General features: G+C 41.3%; 2 protein-coding genes across 9 annotated transcripts in view; one reads left to right on the plus strand and one right to left on the minus strand.

The window, feature by feature from the left end:
- Positions 1-309: 309 nt before the first annotated feature.
- Positions 310-9,220, minus strand: SPRING1 (SREBF pathway regulator in golgi 1). Its single transcript, XM_005233336.4, has 5 exons — positions 8,968-9,220; positions 8,131-8,287; positions 6,758-6,909; positions 6,102-6,215; positions 310-5,044 (listed from the first exon to the last, which is right to left on the minus strand). Exons 1-5 carry the CDS (start codon positions 9,076-9,078, stop codon positions 4,961-4,963), a joined length of 618 nt encoding a protein of 205 aa, XP_005233393.2. The 5' UTR covers positions 9,079-9,220; the 3' UTR covers positions 310-4,960.
- A 14-nt stretch (positions 9,221-9,234) lies between these two features.
- The window catches only part of RNFT2 (ring finger protein, transmembrane 2), a 33,482-nt gene continuing 19,432 nt past the window's right edge, over positions 9,235-23,284 (plus strand). For 3 of the 8 annotated variants that reach the window (XM_055796987.1, XM_055796994.1, XM_055796995.1), the window contains exons 1-7: positions 9,353-9,534; positions 9,817-10,005; positions 12,200-12,685; positions 15,458-15,936; positions 17,088-17,164; positions 18,720-18,820; positions 21,460-21,613. In XM_055796987.1, the coding sequence (XP_055652962.1) occupies positions 12,603-12,685; positions 15,458-15,936; positions 17,088-17,164; positions 18,720-18,820; positions 21,460-21,613 (894 nt within the window). In that variant the 5' untranslated portion in view covers positions 9,353-9,534; positions 9,817-10,005; positions 12,200-12,602. Of the gene's footprint in view, positions 9,539-9,816; positions 10,006-12,199; positions 12,686-15,457; positions 15,937-17,087; positions 17,165-18,719; positions 18,821-21,459; positions 21,614-23,284 lie in introns of all 8 variants that reach the window. The other 5 variants (XM_055796991.1, XM_055796988.1, XM_055796989.1 and 2 more) reach the window with 5 other exon arrangements.

Raw genomic sequence — 23,284 nt, forward strand, 5'->3', positions numbered from 1 at the left:
GCAAAATTCAGCTCCAAGGGCCATCTGCCAGCTTGGCAAGGCAGGGAGGAGAGCAGCTCTTATCCAAATGCTGTGGTAACCTCTGCTGGCTTCTCCTCGCTGTTACACCGCTCCGGACACGCTACTGGAAGCATACTTGTGGGGTGACACGGGATGTTGAGCAGACAAAAAGACACCAGAAGAGGTATATCACATTTGCTTACTCATACTTCTGTATGCATTTGCTACTACAGAGGATTGTGGGTTTTTTTTATTTAATGTGTATTTTTACGGCATCAGCGATTTAGATAAATTAGGACACCCATTCAGCCACGTGTGAACACGTTTATTTCCTCAGACTGCAGAACTTTTATTACTAAGCAGGTCTGTAACTGTAGTTTGCAACTAATCTACATTTTTCAGTTTGTAGATTGGCTACAGCATACCCAGTGTCATCTTACACAGCTGATAGATGCATTTTTATGCATACCATAACATCAATAGCTTAAGCTGCTACTTTTTTTGTTGTTAAAATAAACGTTACACCTGTGACATACCCAACCTTATCCCGTTTCTTCAAATGGCAATATTTCATATCTGTGTAAAACAGGTATTATTCATACCAACAGGTCCATTAAAGGGTCCAGGTGAGGCAAGGTGAGAAGTCATAGGAATTACAACTATAGAACTTTTTTTGCTCTGAGAGTTTAAAATCTGAACAATTTTTGTGCAAGACAGGAACAGAATGCAGACAATTGACATATGTTTCCCATTCACCTTGATTCCTAGTATTGTGCCTTACTCTGTAGTTGCATGCAGAGACAGAAAACATACATGATAAATGAGAACTGGATTTTATTAGAAGCTTCCTTTAAATTGGTAAGAAATTATGTGCTAGCCCTCATTTCAACTATTAACAGCAGAAACAGATTAATTGTATTCTATGGAAAAAATACGATTTGCCTCCCAATCCATTTGCAACTATAGCTTGTGTTCTTCTATTCCCTTAATGGAAATGCATACTAGAAAAGCTTCTATGAGGCAAGCTGTTAGCCAGAATTAATTTCTTAATTTTCTCTACTCTGCAACTTCCTGTTATTTCACCATAGGCGAAACAGCAGACCACAGCAACAAACATGCTTCAATGTTAAGGCATCCTGAGAATTCTTGCTTAAGACCTATACTTTTAGTCTACTAGGAATCATGATTTCTAATAAAAATTTGTGGCCCTATGACTGCCGCAAAAATGAAAAACATGTAGACAATATGCATGTTGCTACAAGTCAGACCTTATTTCACCAAAAATATTAGATAGACCTGCCTGTTTAATTAGACATGGATCAAAAAATGAAGGACTAAGTACTTTCCCATCATTCCCTGCAGGTTTTGAAGTTGGCATTTTTCCTCCCTCTGCATATAGTTTAGTTAGTTGTTTGCCTCGGGTTGTAAAGAAATGCAGAGGGCTGTTATTAAAGCACCAATAATTTGCTGAACTCCATCTTTTGTGGAACTTGCTGAGTTAGAAAATTCCTTTTCACCTCCTCCCCCACCTCTCCTTGACTATAATAACTGAAGAACAAATATCACATTATGGTGCTAGGTAAAAGGATCTGGTGTGTTTGCAGTTTAAGTGACTAGCACAAGACAGAACAAATCCTAAAGCTCAAGCCTGTCCAGCTAAATGACAAGGGAAGTAAAAAAAGCATTTGCTTTTTAAAGGCATTACCAGAACAAAGACTCATGTTTAGGATTTGCTGTGCTTAGTGCTTTTTATTCAGAAATTGAGTCCTAATATAGTTTGTTAGAAAGCTCTGCAAGTGATTAGAGCCTGAACACACACAGGGGAGAGTGAAGAATTGCCACTACAACGAGATTCTGAGAATGCGGAAAGCATGACCCCAACTCATCAACTGTTTAGTGTTGGCCTCAATCCCAAAATGTGCTTTTGCCTTTCCAAACTCCAGCCCATCACAATAAGAATTTTTATCCAGCTCTCCATGTACCATCCCAATGGAGCAGTACGTCAGGTTCTTTCAAGGCCAGTGGCTCAAGTTTAAATTCAATGAAGACAGCAGCTAATGTTTTGCCCTTCCACCATAGATTACTGTTTCCAAATCAGTACAACTAAATACTATACCTGTTCCTCATTGTCAACTGCTACCATTTTTCACTAGCATTAATATTCTTGTAAACTACAGGAATCAAGGAGCACAGACCTATTCAATTATCCCTATCATTGACCTCAGTGCAGATAAGCAGAGCTCCATCAAGTGCTCTCATTAAATCTGCTGCCAAACACAAGTCAACAACTCCAGTCTCTTAGCTGACAAATAGAAAGGAGGTATCAGGCAGCCACCAACAACCACAGAATCACCAGGATTTTTTTGCGAGAGGGACAGACGTCACTTAAACTACACAGAAGTATTACCAGGAAGCATAGACTTAACATTTCTTACTGTATCTCCACCACATGAAGCAATCATTTGCATTTCTATTCCCTGCTCATTTCACTTTTGCTAAGGGCCCAGATCTTTCTGCACACCATTGAGAAAAGCATAGTCTTTCCCTCAGCTGAAATGAAACAGATTTCCCGTTTGCCTCTACTTGCTTGCCTTTATTACACATATTCAAGTTAACGTCCCTCTCTGCTGCACTGCATTCTTCAAACTTATTTTGGTACAGTTGCCTTGTAGTTCAAGGAAAGACATGAGAACAGGCGGTGTTTTGGAACACAGATATATTTTTAATGATTTGACATATAGCATAGACACTAGTTGACCAGCTCAACAACCAGGGAGGAAGGATGCAGTTTCTATCCCATTGAATGGACAATGGTCACAATGCACTTCTGATCACATCCTGTTTTTCTAGGAGAGAAAGAGGCCAGGAATTCCTGCTAATGTTGTCCAAATTAGGTTGGTTCTTTAGCTTTCTTAAGAGTTACTGCTCCAAGCAGTGGTATCACCTGCTACAGGAATTAATACCACGTTGGAAAAGTAAGCAAAAGCGAGCCACCGGTATCTTGATCTCACCAGTCATGCTGCAAAAACATGAAGTGCTGGAATACATCTCAGCAGGAATGATATAATAGATCGACCTGATGGCTTTCCCTGAAGAAAACAGTTATGAAGTGACGGAACAGGGGTGAAGAACCTGTTTAACACCAAAAAGAGAAGTAACCTCTGCTACCCTCTGAAGACAGGATTTCACACTGCATCTTCACACTGTATCATGTGTGCTGCAGCAAGTTGCCATAGGATGGCAGCAAAGGGGTGACAGATTTTCAGCTGGATAAACTGCTAATGCTAAAGCTTTTAAGCTTTTGGAAAAACAAGATTTTCAAGAGAATCTGCTGACGGAACCATTATCTCACTTGATGACTTCTGGGAAAGAACAATGAAAACAACGCAAGTGGATTTTATCAGATGGCTGGTAACACTACTTCTTTATATCATATGTAATTGCAATAGCATTCTACAGACCTTTTGCACCAGGATACTCCAGCAATGTGCTGCTGCTTTTTTTTTTTTAAAGCCTTGGTAGACTGTTTTATTTTAGTCAGAGAATAGGAAGTATCAGTTTAAACAAGCATACACACAGTCAAAATCACAGGGGAGATGGGATAGGGTAAAGACAAGAGAAACAGGCTCTGCATATAGAAAAGAACAGCCCAATTGTCTAGCACTTGGACTTTGCCCAGTGATATGCAGGGGGAGCACAAATTTAGTCAGCATTTAACAGGTTCTCTACCCATCTTTTCTGTGTTGTGTGGCCTTAAGAGGGAAACAATTTAAATTGCAGCTTCAGAGAGCTAGGAAAAATTGTAGAACCAACCCTGCTCCAGTGCCATTCTGATCAGACCAAAATTCCAGAGTAGCAAGTATTATCAAACAGCAAATCAAAAACATCATGACTGTTCAAGCGAACTCATGCAACACAGTTGTCCTCAGAGGAGGGCTTGTGCCATGTTCTGACATTCTAATTACTTTATGCACAAGGACATCATTAAACTGAAATCCTAGAACAACTCCACCCATTTGCCTCCTGCACAACCAGGAGTGAAGTACATTTGAATTACCAAGGCCTGAAGAAGTTCAAGCAAACAAATCTTCAGTGCTCCCTGTCAGAAAATGGACTAGCAGAGAGCTGTTTACAGAACTAAGACTCCTCTTCGAGGAAACTGTTGCAGAGTAACAAGGAAAGAGTTTACAGACAATAAACATCCCATCCCAGGCAGATCCCTGCTTTTCTCTAATGCTATGGGACTTTGACGAAATAACAACTCCATTGGAGTTCTGAATGCTTTAAACTCACTAAGAGGAACATAAGCACTATAGTGACAAATCTCAACACAATTCCTTTAGACTAAGGAGGAAGAAAACCAACCAATTTTAGTCAGGACCTAAAATATCCTTTCTACCTGACACAAAAAAACCTAGGGACTGAAAGACATCAACAACTAGCTATGCAAAGCATCAATACTTTCAGCTAGTAATCCATATAAAATGAATAAATAATTCATAATTACATATGTAGCGTACACCATGCATCTCAAGAAGTGCTCCAGAGATAAGCACAACAGGCACGCTTTACTCTCTAAATGCAAAAATTATTACTGTCACTCTGGAAAGCGTCTGGACTGCAGACACACAGCTGAACCTCCAAGTACAGCTGCAAAGCTACATTAGATATTTTTCTTATGATGTTTTATAGCCTGGATTGACTCCATACATCCTAAAGTTTGGAGGAAGCATTCAAAGAATGTACTAGTACTCTAAAGCAGGTGCATAATAAACTGAAGAAAGCAAGATTCAATCCCAGAGAACTTAAGTCCCTCGCTTACACTGTACACCTCTGGGTTTGTCCCCAGAAACAACATAAACCGTTTACACTGAGGCTCTTGTAAAGCAACAGCTGTTGTCTTGCTCTTTTGGATTCTAGTCTCCAGTTCCTTCCCTTTGTTGCTTAGATCATGCAGCTTTCAAACAGGCAGAAGCTCTGGGGGATATTCGCCGTAGCAGTATTTTGCAATTGGATCTCTATAGGTGTTTTCATGCTGCACACTCTGTCAGGAAGAGGAGGAGAAGCTTTAACAATAAACACATATTGAAACAATACATCCCTTCACTTAGGGCCGAAACCCAGAGCATTTGTACATATGCAAAAGGTTTCTCAAATTCTTCTACGCATTAGAATATCATCTGGAGACAAATACCACCACACTCCCAACATATAAAAGACAGTTACTATATTAAAGCACTTTGATATTCAACTGTACTCAGAACCTCCTTTTCAGGGGACTACCCAAGTTGGTGGGAACAGATTCAATACAAAAAAATAATATTACATATGCTTAGGTAGTATCATCAAGTGTCCTAAGCAAGCAACGCATAATAAAATTGCCACTTGAGATTTGTGCATGTTTCTTGATAAGGCCAGGGCTCAGACACTATGAGTAAAAAAACCCAAACAAACCACCAACAACCAACTTTGAAGACATTGGGAAATATGTCCTTTGTCTGTAGTCCACCCCATTGCTATATTAAATACTCAAGCTGCATGACATCTCCAAGGACTTTCTAAGAGAGCCAATGTTTGCTTAGGTCAAAACTTCTAATAAAATCACATGGGTAACACAAGTTCACCTCTGTTCTTAAAAATAAAAAAACTACAACATACTTTTTGAGTTACAATGCAGATGATTGTCAGTATATAGAAGTCTAAAACTGTACCATAAAGTAAACCATTCTGAAGCTACTGGGAACAACTCTCACTGTTCTCATCCTTATGAGACATTCCTCAGAACCCAACAGAGAACTTCACCAGTCACTGACCTTAGCTAGTCTCTTTTTAGTTCAGTACCCCTTTTCTAAAAAGCATCTACAACTCACCCTGCTCTAAATATGCACTTTGCCCTTCACTGACTGATGTTATTACTTCATCTTACAAATCAGAGGACTGCCTTCAAATTAGCTCTCAGCCACAGCTTGAGAATTTATGAAAATGCCCACATGCATGCAAGCACAACAGACAAGCCATTCATAGGACCAAGCCCCATTTTCCAAAGGCACTTTTTGGATATTTTTCCATTTTCAAGCCCTGGACATGCACTTGTGTCTTACCTGTGATGAAGTCCTACATTTTGCCAGACACAACTCAAAGTGATCTTCCACTGCCATGAAGAGGTTTTGGAAAGCAATAGCTGCCCGGTTCAAGAAACGTTCCAGAAGATGTTGCTAAAGTGTTTAGCAAAAGAGATGACAAAACAAACAAACAAAAAAAAAAACAAAAACCACACACACAGTAGTTCAACAAGAACTAGTCAAAGCCCACCTTAACATACACAGCTCAAGTATCAGAGGAATAGTAAGCAACTCCACTTAGAATTTCTAGCAAGCACTGAAAGGTTAACACATCACGAACCCCAGCAGTAAGAAGATAATCTAGAGAACTAATAGAACACAGGGAAGTGCTAATTGCAAAACTGATGCTGGCTGGAATAGCTTTTGGGCAATCATTTCCCTTCAGCAAATGGAATTCCACTGAAGCTGAAACATTCTGCAAGGTTCCCAATATTTCCTCTTAAAGTTGGGAAGGATGGATTTCTTTTTTAAAGCTTTATTTATAGCTTGTCACATAGTCCTTGCAGGCTTTCCTCATCCTTCCAAGAAAAGGAACTGTCCCCTCTAAGGAAAAAGCTCCTCACAACAAGTACTTTTAGCCACAGAGAAACCTGAGCAGCTGAGAACATCTGAAAAGCAGGAGAAAGTCTATGCACCTTGCTGGGCTGCAGGCAACAGGAGACACAGTACTCGTACACACTGCAGCAGCCATTGGGAAGGCAGCTGTCACAGCTGTACAGCTTTGTGCTGGCCACGTTGACATTACAACAGCCATTTACCAGTAGGTCCTTCCTCTCACAGATGTAGCCTGAAAAAACAAAACCAGTAGTAACAACTGGCAAGATGTACTCCTTTGTATGTTCTATAGAAATCTACAGTAACACATTACTTAACAACAGGTTTATCAGGTAGTAGATTATGACCCCACTCAAATTGACAAGTCCTAACTAGCAATTCTTTGAAATAACACTTGGACATAGAGCTGTTTCACAACAGCCTGGTGTTATCTGCACAATTATTAAGTACCTACTCTAATATGCCGCATACAGTATGAGTATTTAAATGCAGAATATTTAAGTTCTGATTTCCTTTTGGCATAATTCACTGTTGTGATTGGAAGGGGAAAGGTGATTGGCGATGACTGTACTGGAAAAAATACAACATATGTTCTTTCAACTGGTCTATCTCTGGATAACTTTCTTTACAGTTCAATACGAAGATATATAGACTATCCATGCAGGATAGCTGTCATAGTTGAGTGGAATCCTTAATAGTATAGAACCACAGTATATGTCCTTATGGAAACTGTACTACTACAGTGTTAGACTGAAAGATATCTGATTTTAGAGACCTTAGTGAATCAGCAGTAAGCATAATTCAGAAAGTGCTAAATACTGATGCAAATCACAGAAGATGTGGGGGGGTTTCTACAGCCTTGATCTCTAGTCAAGAGAGGTTCAGTACCTGAGCAACAAGCACACTGGGGGAGCATGTGTGCAGGGCAGAAAAGGTTCCATACACTTAAAACAATTGGTTAATATTCTTGGGTTTACAAGGGCCAGATGAGCTTGTTAACAGTGACTGAGCACTAATTATACCTGTCCTCAGCTGCCTCCATACAAGGTCAGTCAGGTTTCCCTGATTACATTCCCTAATGTACCTGACAGTAGGAATATGCTGCAGGGAGATACAAACAGCTCTGCAAGCAACCACTCTAAATTGAGCAGAACTCAATGTCTGGGTTCTGCTCAAAGGTAAACCAGAGTTCTTTGAACCTACGGTGGCCCTGGAAACAGCACAGCTGCACTCATAAGGTACTGTGCCTGAGCTGTGCACACAGTCAAGTCAGCAGTGTCTGCAGCCACAGCAAAATTAATTGTCTGAGGATGAAATACCAACAGCTGAGGTTGTGCAGTAAGAATGCCTTAATAAGGAGCAGTTGTTACTTGGAAGTGCCATCAATGACCAGACAGGCAAAGCAGCATTCAGCACTGCAATATGCAGAATAAGTTCTTAGTATCAGGTATACCCAGTTCATCTGTAATGAGGAGCTTCCCCTGCACAGAATTCCTGCACTGGTTACTCAGCTGACTGCTGTTTCCCGAACTGAACTTCACCTTCCACATGATCGGCTGCTCGTGCTCTTGCACTTGGAGAAGATTCCGGTCTCTCACTGTCCTCTCTTCCTGCAAGGCAAGACAGTAATGCAACCAAATACAAATGCCTTCTGCCTTTCCAATCCATGTGCTTCTCCCACAATTAAAACACCTAGTAGTTGTAAATTCCACAGCACAGGAAACTCAAGTGTCAATGGAACAAGCAACATAATACTTGCAGTGGCTTACTTTTTGCTGGACACAGCATAAAAGCAACACAGTCCTGTAAAACTGTGTTGGTGTTTGGGGGTGTGGGATTTCGCCAAAGGATCAGCTAACACAGCTCAACTCGGTTACTACAACTACAGAAGCAGCATCGATTATATTAAATAACCATAGGTGCACACATTTCACTTTTCCAAGTTCTTTGTTAGTGGAAAGTTCACAGGAGATATTGTGTTGTTAGCTCAATTTACTAGAGATATTACAACAGAATAATCGAGTCCCTCCAAGATTAGCTTTTCCCCCCTCAAGGTCTGGTTCAAACCATTATCGCTGTCAAACGCTGTCCCAGACATTACTTTTTTAACCCCCTGTTTTAATTTGACAATTACGATGTAAGTTTTACGGCAACATATCCCAGGAGCTCAGGGTCAGCGCTTGAAGACCAGAAGTCACCCCGGGATTCGGGATGTTTTAACCCACCCCGCGCCGTGGGGGGCCCGGGCCCGCACCTCCCCCAGCGGGCCGGGGGCTCGGGGGACACTGACCTGCTTGAAGGTGCTGGTGAGGAAGTAGACGAGGGAGAGCCCAAAGACGACGCCGAGGACCCAGCGCTTCCTCAGCAGCCGCCGCCACAGCACCGCTCCCCAGGGCACCATGGCGGCGCGGCCCCGGGGCCGCGGGCTGGGCCCTCAGCCCCCCGCCGCCGCGCTCGCCCGCCGCAGGGAGGGAGAGGAACGGCGGGGGCAACGCTGCCCCAGGGCCGGCATCACCGGCTGCGGCGAAGGGAGGGAAGGAGCCTCGGCGCAGCCGCCCCGGGCACTGCCGGTGGACCCGGCCTCCCGCAGCGAGCGCGGCCCAGCCGCTTCCGCCGGCCGCGGGGCGGGGGAGGCGGAAGCCGCGGCGGTGCGTGCGGCGCGGGGGGCGGTGCCGGTACCGCGGCCCGCACGGTAGGTACGGGGCGCGCCGGCCTGCGGGCCCGGCCTGCTGCTCCTGCACCCGGGCGGCTGCCGCCCGCGCTGGGGCGCTTGGCCACGTATTCCAGAGGGAATCTCCTTCCCCGACCTAACTGGGGAAACAAGGCCTCACCCGTGTCTCTCTGTGTGTATACATATGTATGTATGTATATATTTGTATATACGTGTGTTTATCTATATGTATATATTTATTTATTACACTCGTGTGTGTGTGTAATGGAGCACAGCCCAGCAGGTGCCCGGGAATGCCTGTGCACTGCAGGTGCCATTCCCAGGGGAAAATGGCCTTGTTGAATCCTGTGCTAGCGTAGGGGTTGAAGCACCAAGGGTTCACACTCCTCTGTGTCTTCCTCAAGGAGGTGGAGAGGTGAAATTCACTGTGCTACAGTGAAAATGACTCTGTGCATGTGCTTCTTACAGATACGCCTGTTTGAGCACTGTGATGCAGGTGCTCTACAAATCATCTGGCTTGAAGGACTTGTCATGAGTCTGAAATTTGGACCGTCTTGGATTACCTGAAGGACTCCATGTGTAAGTTGTCTGCACCATCTTGAGCTTACCTCTCTTCAACTGTGGCAGCTTGCATCTCTGATTAAACCTGTTGTTCAGGTACCGTTAAAAAAATGTCCAAGTGTTGCAAAATGAAAACCCCTAATCCAGAAAAGGCAGGACCAGTCAGTGTTGAAGCTGTGTGCCTTTTGGAGCAAAGTCCATTTAAATTCTATCTGATCTTAAATCTTTAGCGCTCTGGGCAGAACAGGGGATTAAATCTCATGAAGTTCTGTGTCCTCAGTTCTTAGCATGCATGTCACTGTCTCCTTCATGGCTGATGCCAAAAGAGAAAGTGTCTCCACATAGAACTGCATGTCATTTTGGAACATGATTTCCCCCCACACTACAATCTAGTAGACTTCTAATGGTCTAGAAGAGAGCAAAGGATTTTCCAGTATCAGAGTTATCTCCACACTGACTCTAGCTCAGCTTGTGGCATCGGAAGATGGACAGATTTCTTTATAAGCAGTGACCCCAAAGCTGTTCACAGGTAGGACAGCTCTCCCTGCGTGGGTCAGCCTGTCTTGGCCTTTTCATATCTTAATTACTGTTTAGGCTTAAAGTAGGGTAACATTATATATTAAGTTGACAGAGATACTGTCAGGTTAGGATTAAACAACATTTACTGCAGGGAAAGCATAAAAGATTCCTGAAGTACTAAATGTTGTTATTACAAATGCAGCTTTAAAAATTCTGGGGAAACCCCCATAACTTTAATATGTATTTTTTACTGTATAAAACTTGCAGATCCTTATAAAATTAATTTTGGCCCTGAAAACACAATGCAAACTGAAATGTGTAGCTAGAAATAAAAAACTGCAGGGAGTTACAAGATCAAAATTTGTACTTAAGAAAATGTTGGTAACTCAGGGTATCAGAAAACTCAGAATTACATTTCTGGTACTCATGATGGCTTCCTGCATCCAGTCCATAAACTGTGTTAAAAGCTGTTTTTTTCCTGCCATATGTGATTATGCCAAATTTTATTTACATAGATATGTCTGTATTTATATTTCAAGGGAGTGTCCAAAGTTGGCATCTCATATTAAAACCTCTGTGTTCTCTCAGTGTTGTCTCAGCCTGGCTGGTGGGGTTCTTCAAGAGTGGATGTTACAAACCAAGAGTCTGTCTCTGGTTTTTTTAAATGATAACTTTTTTTTTTTGTTACCTCGTTACAAATTTGATACCCTTACCTGTGTGATTTAACTGAAACACCCTTTCTTCTTTCACTGTTTCATAACTTTCAGGGCTGGGCAAACTACATGTATTTTTATTGCAATGTATGTGGTAAACACAACTGTTCATGTATTGTGAACTGTATGATTTTGGACTTTATTAAGGGATAAAAATTGAATTTAATGCAATTTCTCACGGGCTGTTGGGTCACTGAAAGTAAAGAATATGAATGAAAAAGTGAAAATATAGGGGGGAAAAAAATTCTGTATTTTCTACTTCTCAGCTTCCATACCTCTGCTTACAGACAGCTAGGAAATGTTCTCAGAGCCATTGTGCCTTTACAGAATACAGATATAGGGCTACATATCTATTTACATATACTCATGCAGTATGAAATGTTATAAATAATGTTAAACTTTTGATACTCAAAAGTATTTAGAGCCTTTTACATTTTATTCAGTAGCTATGCTGGTCTAGGGCTGAGTAGGATCAGACTTTAGTATTAAAAGGATGTCTCTCTAAATCTTTTATGAAATGCCTGTGACAACCTGGACAAACCACTTGTAAAAGTAGCCTATTCCTCAGGTTTTGTATAACTAATGTAACAGTAAGCAGTATAAGACTATTTGCCAAGTACTCTGTGCTGTGCCTTGATGATGATGAAGGTTGTGTTCTTCTTTGGTTTTGAATTAAGCATTCTTAAAAAGTGTAGTGTGTTTGAGGTTGTTCCCTTAAAATTAGACGCTTGAAAGCAGAGTAGATAGATAGATAAATAAATAGATAGCTTATCTCCTTGTTCTAGAAAAAGTTCCTGAAGTTAATACAATTTCAATGTCTTTTCATTTCCCACACCAAACCTTACTTTATTTGGGCTGACAATTCTGGAATGAGTGGAGTAGAAACATGAGATCTTTTGCATATGTGTGTATTATTTGTGACCATTGTGCAGAGTTTGCTAATGACATTTATGTGGGTTAAAAGGAATGGGTTGCTTATTTAAAAGAATATTGTGATGGCTTGATTGTATTTTTTCATAAGGGATGTTTAGACATTTTCTTTTTTTCCTCCCTCTCAGTTTTGCTTTACAAAGCGAGTTTCTTCTTCAGAAGAAGAAGAAGGGATTTCATTTCCAAAGAGCGTATGTCGAATCACATGTCACTCTGAGAGCTAATCTCTTAGTTGTCCTCAAGTTCTTTATCAGAACATGTCATCACACAGCTGTACACTCCTTGTGACTGCCACAGACTGCAAAAGGGGATCTGACTAGTTCCTGCCCTGCTTGGAGACCTGTGTATGTGTGCTTCCATTTGCCAGTTTCTTCGCAAGTGTACTAAGAAAAAAATGCAAGCTTGAGGTGCTTTTTCAGAGAAGCAAATGATTTATGCCAGCCATGTCACCAGCTGAATGGGTTTCACTACCCTCTGACTCTGTGGGCCTTTGTTAGTAGTCTCACCGGGATTTGTTGACCTACAACGTTAATGTTGAGCGTGTTGTGTTTTAAGGTTTTGAGGAAAATGCAGAGACGGCATAGCAGCAACACTGATAACATTCCTCCTGAAAGGTAAATATTTTCCCTTCTTTTTTCCTCTGTTTTCCTCTTCAGAGGTCTATGTTATGATTTAAGTGTATTGTGCGTTTTAGAAGCTGAAAGATCAAGACTGAGAAAGGCATATACTTCCTGTGCATGTAGTGTGGCCAGACTTTCTGCTCAAGTTTAGAGGGTTTACGGAGATTTACTTTTCTCCTTCATGTCAGTTACTGACTGCTGCCAACTACAGTGTTTCACGTTGCATGATCCAGTATGGCACATATGGAGACAGTTGGCTTAGCCCAGGCAGGATGTTTCTGAGCTCTTGAAGAGCGATTCATGGCACAGTCCTGTGGGGATCCTGAGCACCACCAATCTGAAAGGATCAGTCTGTATGAACAGAGGCTATTTATACTTCTGTCATTAGGTTTTTACAAAGTCTGCTGGTCTGAAGCTCCCAACTACTATGACTTAGTATTCTGTAAAGAGTTTGGGTGAGCCTTTACATCATTCCAGAATCTGTATGTAGCTTCATGTATGTGAATACCTCAATTCATTTCTGTAATTATAACATCAGCAAGGGAGACTTGCCACTGTTGTTGTTCTGCTACTAAATATTCCCTTGTGCTTTCCCAGAGCTAGAGCTTGACATTTATTTTTTTTTTCTAAAGAAGAAACTAATCTAATTACTCTAAGACAAGGATGGAACTAACGAATTTCATTGCTCTGGCTGAGCTCAGATTGTAAGCGAAACATCATTACTAAGTATTTCACAGTGGTTTTGCAAGTAGAGGTGAAGCTTGATGTCATGACCACTTTTAGCATGGTACCTTTCTTAATTTCAGGGGAAAAGAAAGCCATCTTCAACTTTTTTTTGCATGATGCTGCCCAAGCCTCAGTGCAGTCTGTAGATTTTATATCAGCAAGCAAGGCTGGGGCTTGAGTGGCACATAAGATGTTGTATGGGCCCTCTCATCTGTAGCGTAGAGCTCTCTGAGTCTGTATAACCTTGTAAGGCACTTCAGGATCTATTTGAATGGTTGAAAATTATTCAAGATAGGTGTCTATTATTGAGTGCAAAAGATAAGCAGAGTAATGTCAGTTTTTATAGATGCTTCTGGTTTTTAACAGGGTAAATACATGTTGTCAGTAACATAGGCTGAAAGTTTTTTTAACTGTAGAATGAAACACTGTTGCCACTGGTCTTCACTTCTGTTAACTGCAGAAGACTCACGATTTCATCCTTGTTTATTTGTTTTTAAATATGTCCCCGATTAATTCCTTCCTGCTGAAAGCATAGTTATGTATCCTGGTAGTATTGTTCCAAACAATAGTTGTGTCATTATCTGTAACACTGGGTTCCATCCAGTTTGTCTGTTATGTTCCAGACATAAGGACCGTCACATGTCCCTGTCTTGTGTATACATCCCTGAACTGTAATGTTAGGTGTAAAATCCAAGGTCTGATTGACAAATATTTTTATCCAAAAAGAGGTGTGCAATGTCTTGTTGACTTGATTCCTTGGTGGAGCCTGTGGAGAGACACTGGGAATGAGGTGTAGCTATAAAAAGCCTTATTAGGAGTTTACTTAGTGGGTAGGTATGCCCAGAGAGGTTTGAAGCTGTCTCAAGAGTGAGATGAAAGGCAGTGCTCTGTGCTCTGTAAGATGCCTGGGGAGGCTTTTGAACCCATGGGAGAGAGAGGGTTAAGGGCCCTGTATGTGCCTGCATGTGCTCTCTCAGCTTGTGACCACTATTTCTAAAGTTAGAGATCTCCAAGGATTAAAATCAAGAGAGACCGAAGCTCTGCAACATGCCTTATTTCAGGGCTTTGCCTCTTGCTAAGCTTTATTTATTCTTTACTCTCTTTTTGCAAGTTAGAGAGGTATTTGCTGTTTGCCAACCGTTTACTGCCTAATGATTGTTCTACTTGTTACCTGTATTGTTCCCTGTCATCTAAACTTTGAGTTTATTTCAGTACCACAGTATTGAGTTCAGGTGAAGAAAGCCTATTTTCTTTTGGTATTAGGATAAGGATATTTAAGACTTTCTTTTTGGAATCTGGCTATAATCCAGCAAGCCCAGGAAAGAATCAGTGCCAGATCTAATTCTGTCCAGTGCCCAGTAATTTTGGTACATCCATGTCCAATTTGCTGAAATACAAAAATAAAACAATTTATCTTGACCCATGAGCACATCCTTCACTTATAATATCTGTTGGGTCAGGGACACACAAGCAGCTCTCAGCGCTTCTCTTCTCCAGCTGACTTTGTCTCTTGTTGGTGTTATTCATCCGTGGTCAAGTAGTAATCATCCCTTAATAAAGAGAGAAGATTCTGGGGGTAGGTCATTTCTTTGAGCTAGCTTGATTAATTTGTTTGTATATAATGTGACCTGTCTTGGTTGTGCTGTGTCAAGTTACACGGGGTTTTGTATGCTTGTCCTTGAATATTACAACCATTATAGATGTTGAATTTGCTATTGGATGTGTTATTTCTTTGGGTCCTCCAAAAGTAAAGGGTGTGTTTGGGAACTCTGTTCCTTAGATGAAGGAACTGGTACATTTTGGCCAGTTCTTTAAAAGTATTCTGATCTTATCTTAGAAGTCTGGTTACTGGCCTCTAGTTCTGCAGCTGTGACTTTCCAGCAGCCAATAGTGGGAAAAGCATCTGTCATCTGGAGACCTACAAATTCTGGTAGTGTGTGAGGAGCTGTTAAATGACTACAGTCAAGATTAGGCTAGAAGACCGAAAAGTTCTGTAGCACTTCTTTTTGTTTAATCGCTTTGCTCTAATCTCTGCTGCAGAAACCGGAGCCAAACAGTCAGTTCTGAAACTAGCGTGGATGAAAGTGGAGTTTTTGAAAGTCTGAAGGCTGAAGCTTCCTCACCACAACAGCTGTTCTCAGGCCTGGCAGGTATCCCGTCGGGCACCATCACAGCCACGCCGTTCCAGTCAGGTTTGGTTCTGGGCTCTTCAGCAGGAGGTGGGGAAGTTTTCATTCAGATGCCAGCCCCAAGGGAGGAAGGGACCAGTCGGACAGAAGGAGCCCCGTTTCACCACCGGCAATCATCCCATCATTTCCACCATGGCCATCACCGGGGCTCATCTCTACTGCACATGGCAGGAGGGGACCGCCACGGGCATGCTGAGGAAGGCAGTGATGAACAAGCTGGAACTCCAGCCCCAGCTCTTTCAGAATTAAAAGCTGTCATCGGTTGGCTGCAGAAGGGACTTCCCTTCATCTTGATCCTCCTGGCTAAAGTTTGTTTCCAGCACAAGCTTGGTAAGCATCTATCTTTTTTTGGATTGTAAATGTATTAGAGAGTGGTTAGGAAGCTTTATCATGCTGTGGTGTCTGATACATTTATCTGCGTGACAGTGTCTAGAGGTGGTCTAGCATGAAGGGAACACATTCAAATGTGTGGGATAATGCATCTGATAAATTCACCCTACTTTCAGTCCAAGCTGTTTTCATCTGTGTCAGTCCCATCTGTTTCCTGTCCTGACCTATGGGAGACCACTTCTGTTCCTTTTCCTAATCTCTCCTTGATATTCCTGTACAGGTTGAGGATGTTACCGAGGCTTCTCCCTCAGCCTTCTCTCCAGGAGAGATGGGGGGAGCTTACATTAGTCACTAGCAAAGGCTTCTGTGTAATGCAGAAGGGTTCAGAGGGATAAGGCTGTAGTACAGCTGGAAGGATGGTAGTTCTGAAATCAAGCCAAACAGCAACAGCAGTTACATCTTGTAGTCAAGATATTAAAAGTTCCCTAAAGAATACCTCCATCCAGGTTTCTTGATGGTACCTAAGCATTTCAGCCCCTCAGTGATTATGTAAAATCTGTTCATCTCATCCTCCTCTTACTAAGAAATCATGTGTGGTATGCCTGAGGATCTTCAGTCATTCTGGGAGTACTATGCTGAGTTTATAATCACAGGGAAGCCAATAATGCTTGGGTTTAGTCCACTTACAGCTCTGCCAGTATTCCCAAAACCAGGTATTGATTCATGTCCGCAACATCTTGCTCTTTTGACCTGATACCCTATATGGTTTTGATTGCGTACCCCGTCCTCCATGAGCTGCTGAACTGCTGTTGTAATACTGTCACCTAGCTGAATTTTGTTTGCACAATGCAGCCACAACTTGCAGTACTCTGCTGTCCTGCAGCACAGAACCTGACATTAGGACAGAGTGTCGGTATTGGGCTGGGTGGCAAGTGCTCACTGCAGTAGTTTCATTTTCATGCAGATTGGATTTCAACTTTATATGAGTCCAGACTGCCCTGTTTTAGTTGCCTATATATTTTAATTCCCAGTGCATCCAGAGTATCACCCAGTAAATTTTTTTCTAAACTTGAGATGCTGACATCAAATGGCTTAGGACTGAAGATCCTCCTGCTCAGCCCTACATGCTTTGACAGTGTCTTTCCCTGCAGGGATTGCTGTGTGCATTGGTATGGCCAGCACATTTGCATACGCCAACTCAACACTCAGAGAACAGGTTGCTCTGAAGGTGAGTACGGCATCTTACTTACGTTCCCAAGCAACATCCCCCTTTCTATACAAAACAATGTCTACGCCAAACCGTGTTTTGCAGTGTAGGGCTGAATGCCGTTATATGCATGCAGATTGTCAGAATAAGAATGCCGTGCCGTAATCCTCACTTCCTTTTCTTACTTCTCCCCATTGATGCTCTCCCACAGTTTTTATCCTGCTTTATTGTGAAAGTGTGGCATAATAAAACGAAGAGAGGAAAGGTCAGGGATACTGTAATCTGCTTCTGACTCTGCCATTGACTGGCAGTGCATCTTCAAGCACTTCTCTGCAACTTAGTTTCCCATTATGTACAATGGAACCTATTTATTTCACTAGTTAATAATGAGATTTAATTTATTAGTGTTTATTGATGTTTTGGGATGTTCAGCTGAAGGATTTTGTAGATGTATCACTTGTTAGTATCTTTATAATGCTCTGTTAATAATACGCTTAGAATATAAAGAAACCAGCAGATCTTTTCAGGTCTTATGATCTTCAGTGTCAGCAGAATACTTCAACAGCACTAAAAGCACAAGACTAGAATTGCTTTTTTGTAAAAATTACATGGGTGGCACAAGTGTATACTTACATCTACCAGCAGCAGTGGAATAAAAGTGATACAATACTGAATGAACAGATAAATTGCACAATCATGTAATACATTGCTGTTGCCTTGCACTTTGTACCTCTGTCTTTCCAGCAGTGTGCCCCTTAATCTGCCTGCTTTAAATCTCAACCTAACGTCCCTGGCTGTTGAATAGCTACAGAGAGCCATTTTGTTAATAAATCAGCTCACAAGAAAAATGCTGGGTTTTTCACTCCCAGGAGTAAAATTTACTCTCCAAAATTATACAAGGCCAAGACCCAGGACAAGATCTTATGCCATCCAGCTTCTGTCTATAATGTTCCATGTCTTTTGAAAGGCAAAATTTGCATGTCTTTTGACCTTTAATTACTTCTTCAGTCAAAAATGCATGTTCTAGAACCTCCGTGCATTCAGATAACATTCATATGTGCTGCATGTAGTGATGGGTTATGTTATATTTGATTTAGCTAAGCCTTCTTCTAAGTGACTTTGGATCTATTTGTAAAACACCCCTTTGATGAAGTGTCATTCCAAACAGGTGACAGTCCAGAATTATAGGACAATATATGGAACTGACTTTTTTTTTTTAATCGCTTGTTGAACTGCATTTTAAATATCAGGAGAATTTAAACATCCTAAGATCCCAACTTTGAAAATTGTGTTCTTCAAGTAAGGCTGTCATTTTCACCAGCAGTTTTCGATTAATTTCTCTAAAGTTACTTTATTTGAAAAGGTTAGCTGGGTGAGAGCCATTTCTGCTTGTGTTCATATGTCTTCACCTAGCAGCCTATTTCTGAGTCTCAGTCCTATGTAAATAAACTAATTACTGAACACTTGGTTGCATATTTGTGTCCCCTGAGATGGTCTTGCATTTTTCAGCAGTCAAAGGCTCAGCGCAACCCTTGGGACCTTGAATTTATCTTCTCTGCTTCTTTTTCTTGCTCAGGAGAAGAGATCAGTGTTGGTTGTCTTCTGGATTCTGGCCTTCCTCACTGGAAACACCTTGTACTTGCTTTACACATTCAGCTCTCAGCAGCTGTACAACAGGTGGGTAAAATTTCCATTGTACATGATAGAAGCAGGTGATAATTGCCAGGGAGGAAAAGAGGGAAGCCCACTTTTCCCCACACTTTGGGAGGAAGTGTGCATACCTAAGGTATTTGCTATCTTTGTGATACCTTTCAATGGAGGAAAAGAATATGTGCATTGCTTCTACCAGTGGACTATGCTCCTGTCAATAAATTACAATAACCAGGGTTTAAATGGGCCAGGGTTAGTGAATCAGGCCAGTGATGATATACTACAGTGTTACTGCTTGAAACATGTACACTTGCAATTTTCTTATATATTGAAGCAGAGTGGATACCTTCTTATAGTGGAGCTTCTGAATTTCCATTTTGACTGCTGTGGCTGAACATGAAGAGCAGGTGTTGGAAACAGATACAAAATTGACCTACTGATTTTCCTCTTCCTATAATGTTTTCTTTTCTCTTCAGTCAATCAAGCTTTGAGTCTATTACAGGAGATAAAATGGAGATGAAATAGTAGTGTTTTATTTCAGTGTCCTCAGGGCTTGGAGGCATTTGGATCTGAGGTAATTAAGATAGCCTCCAATTTCAAATTCTGACTAAAGCGGTTCTCAAATACAGAAAAGTTAGTACGCGTGGATTTGGTTCAGTACTATATCTGCTTATTATAAAGCAGGGATTAAATGACAGGAAGCAAATGCAGAACTTAAGCAAGGAGATGTTAGTAGAATAAATAGGAAGAAATGGAGCTATACCAAACCTAGTTACTTGAGAAAGTAGTTTTGATATTAGTAGCTAAAACCATACAAATTGTTCTCCCAATGAAAATTTTATTTGTCCCACTGAAGGGGACTTAGAACTTCAGACTGAAAATACAATGTGTGTAACATGCATCAGTTGGGTTATGGCTAGATGGCTCTTGGGTATGTTTTTTCTGTCTTTTATTTCACTGCTTTCTTGCTTCTTCCTGCCAATACTATCTATGCAGTGGAAGAGTCAAGGTCTACCCACAACCCTGGTATCATTTGGAATTAGCCTGATGTATTTGGGTTTGATCATTGGACAGCTGTGTATGAAAATGCTTCTAGAAAGGGGGAGAGATGAGAAGTCCTGTATGTGTGGGTTCAAATGTGAGATGGGAAACCATGGGATACTCTGTGTAGGGCTTGTGGGAAGGAATGGAAGATAAGAAACAGGTATGGCAGAAAGATGTGAAAGCATTAATAAATTTGTTTGCATCTCAGAGCAACAGTGTGTCTCTTAAGAAGGATAAGCTTAGAAGCATGAATAGGACTAATTTAAAATAAAGGATAGATCATCTAAAATAAAGGGGTTTTGGCAAACCGGGGCCATCCTACACAGTTTAGGGTGTGGTTTATTAACAGCGAGTAGACTGGGCAACAGCTTAACTGAAGAGCCTTATTCCTGCGAGTATTGCAGTGGTACCTGCTGTCATGCTTGGGCTACTGTATCTATTGCTTGCTGTGTGGGGACTGGTGACTGTTCACAAGGCAGGCCTGTAAAATTAGAAATAGCTGGTTTGGTTTTCTTCCTTTCTGGCTTATTTTTCGTTTCCTGATTTATTTACTTTTTGCCTGTTTCTAGTGCATGAATAGTAGTAAAGTATCTGATTCTGTTTCTGTTTTTAGGGTGTAATTTTACCTGTTGTGCTGTGCCAATGTTGTGAGTATTTTAAATTCATGTTCAGGCTTTTAATTCTGGGTTGGTTATTTTACTTTTGCTTCTTTTTTTGTTGTTTCTTTTTGTTAAGTTTTTGCTTTCTACCATGAGGCTTTAGTAGCTAAATATCCTGAAGACAAATCCTGATTTTGCAGTCTGAGTAGGGTCCAGTCTTCATTGCTGCTCACATCAGTAGCTCCTGCCCATTGCTATATGAAGTTCTGCTGTCCTGGACTCCCCTTCTTTAAAGGGCAAATGTTCAGCCCAGTCAATGACATTTAAGGGGCACTAAGTTTTTGGATCTTTGTTTTAGGTAAGAGTTGCTAATTAACACAGCCCAGCTCTTGTTCTGCTTCAGACAGTGGCAAGCCACTGTCAGAGCATGACACACCTGAAGTTCTGACCTTCCTGACTTGTCTAATACAGTACTTTCTTTGTCACCAGTTTGTTTCACATGCACAAGTAGCTTTAGAAACTGCTGCCCCTGCAATAGTTCTACCCTGTGGCAAGCCAGCCTCAGAAAACATAGTGGTCTTGACTTGGCCATGACTTCCCCAAGGAATCGTAATTACTGCTCACTTGGACTTCAAAGGATAAGCTTTTTCAATCAGATCTGATAAAGCAAGCCTGTGAACTAAAGGCACTGTCATTAGACCAAAGGCTCTTTTACAGTGTGGATTGCAGGTTACGGAAATCGCAGTCTTCCAAAAGAGATTTTGTATATGGTAGGGTCCTGTTTTCTGATGGTGGGCAAACCTGCTGACCTCAGTAGAAATGGGCAAGAACAGACAGATTGGAGAGTCTCAGAGGAACCATGGGACTAATTTGCATGTCTGATTCCTATGACCCTTGAGAACTTCACCAAAGTTCAATGGAGTTTCTAGGCTTTCTCTAGTCAGCAACGGATACAGCTGGTATCAAGAAGCTTAAGTGAGGTTCTTCTCATTGGTATTTGATCCTTGGTGTCATGCCTTTCAGCCTTATATTTCTGAAACCCAACCTTGAGAGGCTGGACTTCTTCGACCTGATGTGGATTGTAGGGATTGCAGACTTTGTGCTGAAGTACCTCACCATTGCATTGAAATGCCTAATTGTTGCCTTGCCTAAGATCATCCTAGCCATCAAGTCAAAGGTAAGAGCCTCTCTTCTTGATCTAGAGATGTTTGTCTTTGATAATCTGATACCTTTACAACATGTTTGCAGCATGAAATATGGGTAGAAGTATAGGAAATCATAAAAATCTGATAAAAGGCTGGCTGAAAGTCACCTGGGTAGTGAGGTTTTTTGGGTTTTGAGCCATCACAGGCCTGAGCAAGGGTTTGGTAAGACCATCAGGTCAAGTCCAGAAAGAGAGGGATAAGCATTGCTTGAGGACTAGGTACTAGCAGTAAGATAACTGCTTTCCTGGTTGATTTTGTTCTAAGTCTTGTTTTTTGAGTAATCTCTGTAAATAGATATTTCTGAAGCAGAAATGTCTTCATTTAATGGAAAGAAATTGCAAGTATTTCTCTCTTTGGAGTTTCACTTGGGTCAAAGTAATAATAGTATTAAATTGAAGCTACTGCTACCACAAAAGGCAGCACCGGTTCTAACCATGGGTGAAGATTTTGACTAAATGGTTAACATACTTAAACGTTGATGAAATCATATGTATACTGGGCCTAACTTTTGAAACTTTCTCACTAGATTCTCTTGAAATACCTTTTTATATTTTCTTTTTTACTTTTACAAGTCTGTCATGCTGCCTCTTCCTCCACTTACTAGTGTCTACGTTTCAGTGGCAAATGTAGCAATGTGTATTATTTGCATTTGGTAAAGAAACTTTCTGGCATCTGTTGGGATGAAAGGTACTATATAGTTGCAAGATACTGCTGAAAGTCTCAGGCAGGGCACTTAAGGGGATCTCTAAACTGAGGATAGTTTTGCTTAGAAATGATATGGGTGACAGGGGAGTTGGGCAGTTTTTTCCTGCACAGCAGGGCTATTTGAGATGGTTATTAATTTATTTTTGGCAATTGTCCAGCTTTTTTTTTCCTTCTTCTATTATTATTATTGTATTTTGGGAGATTAATGTGCTAGGTCAGAGCATAATCCAGCCTGGGGAGGGAGGGAAAAGTGATGTGAATAGTCTTTCCAAGATAAATTGCAGTGTTGGAAAAGGTTCACAGCCTTTGCTTGCTTGTCTGAGAGCTATCCCAAGTACTCATTAATCCTTGTCGGGAGAGAAGAAAGAGAAGGGGTCTTTATTTGCAGCTACAGTGGGAGGCTGGTAAGATCACATCTGTCAAGGGCCTATAATGACTCAGAGCACAGATGCTTCATTTTTAATACCTTTTTCTGGATAGCAATATTTCTCACTTTTTTAAACTCCCTTTTTGTCTTAGGGTGTTGTTGATAGTCTCACTGTCCCTTGACATCTGAGGCTGCTGTTACCTACCACTATGGATCTGGATTTATTTTTATCCCCCACTCTACACTGCATCCGTTAAGCCAACCAGGGATAAGATCTGGTGTAACAAATTAAGCAAGATCAAACCGGGATGGGATAGCTCCAAGAGAACTGCAGGATGCTGTAGAAAGTGTAATTGGTAACCACATAGCTGAGCTCTTTCCCTGAGCTTGATGACCCAGCTTACTTCTACAGGCCAGCACAGTGCTACATGTCTTAATTTTGCAGATAAGTTGTTGGGTTTTAAAAAAAATATAAGCTGTTCCTGATTTAGAACAGTTCCATTGACCAAATTCTTACCAAGTTATTTGCTCTCTGCTTGTCTTAATACTTGCCAAAAAGAAAGTTACTCTC

Source organism: Falco peregrinus, chromosome 2, assembly GCF_023634155.1.
Source record: "Falco peregrinus isolate bFalPer1 chromosome 2, bFalPer1.pri, whole genome shotgun sequence".
NCBI lineage: Eukaryota > Metazoa > Chordata > Aves > Falconiformes > Falconidae > Falco > Falco peregrinus.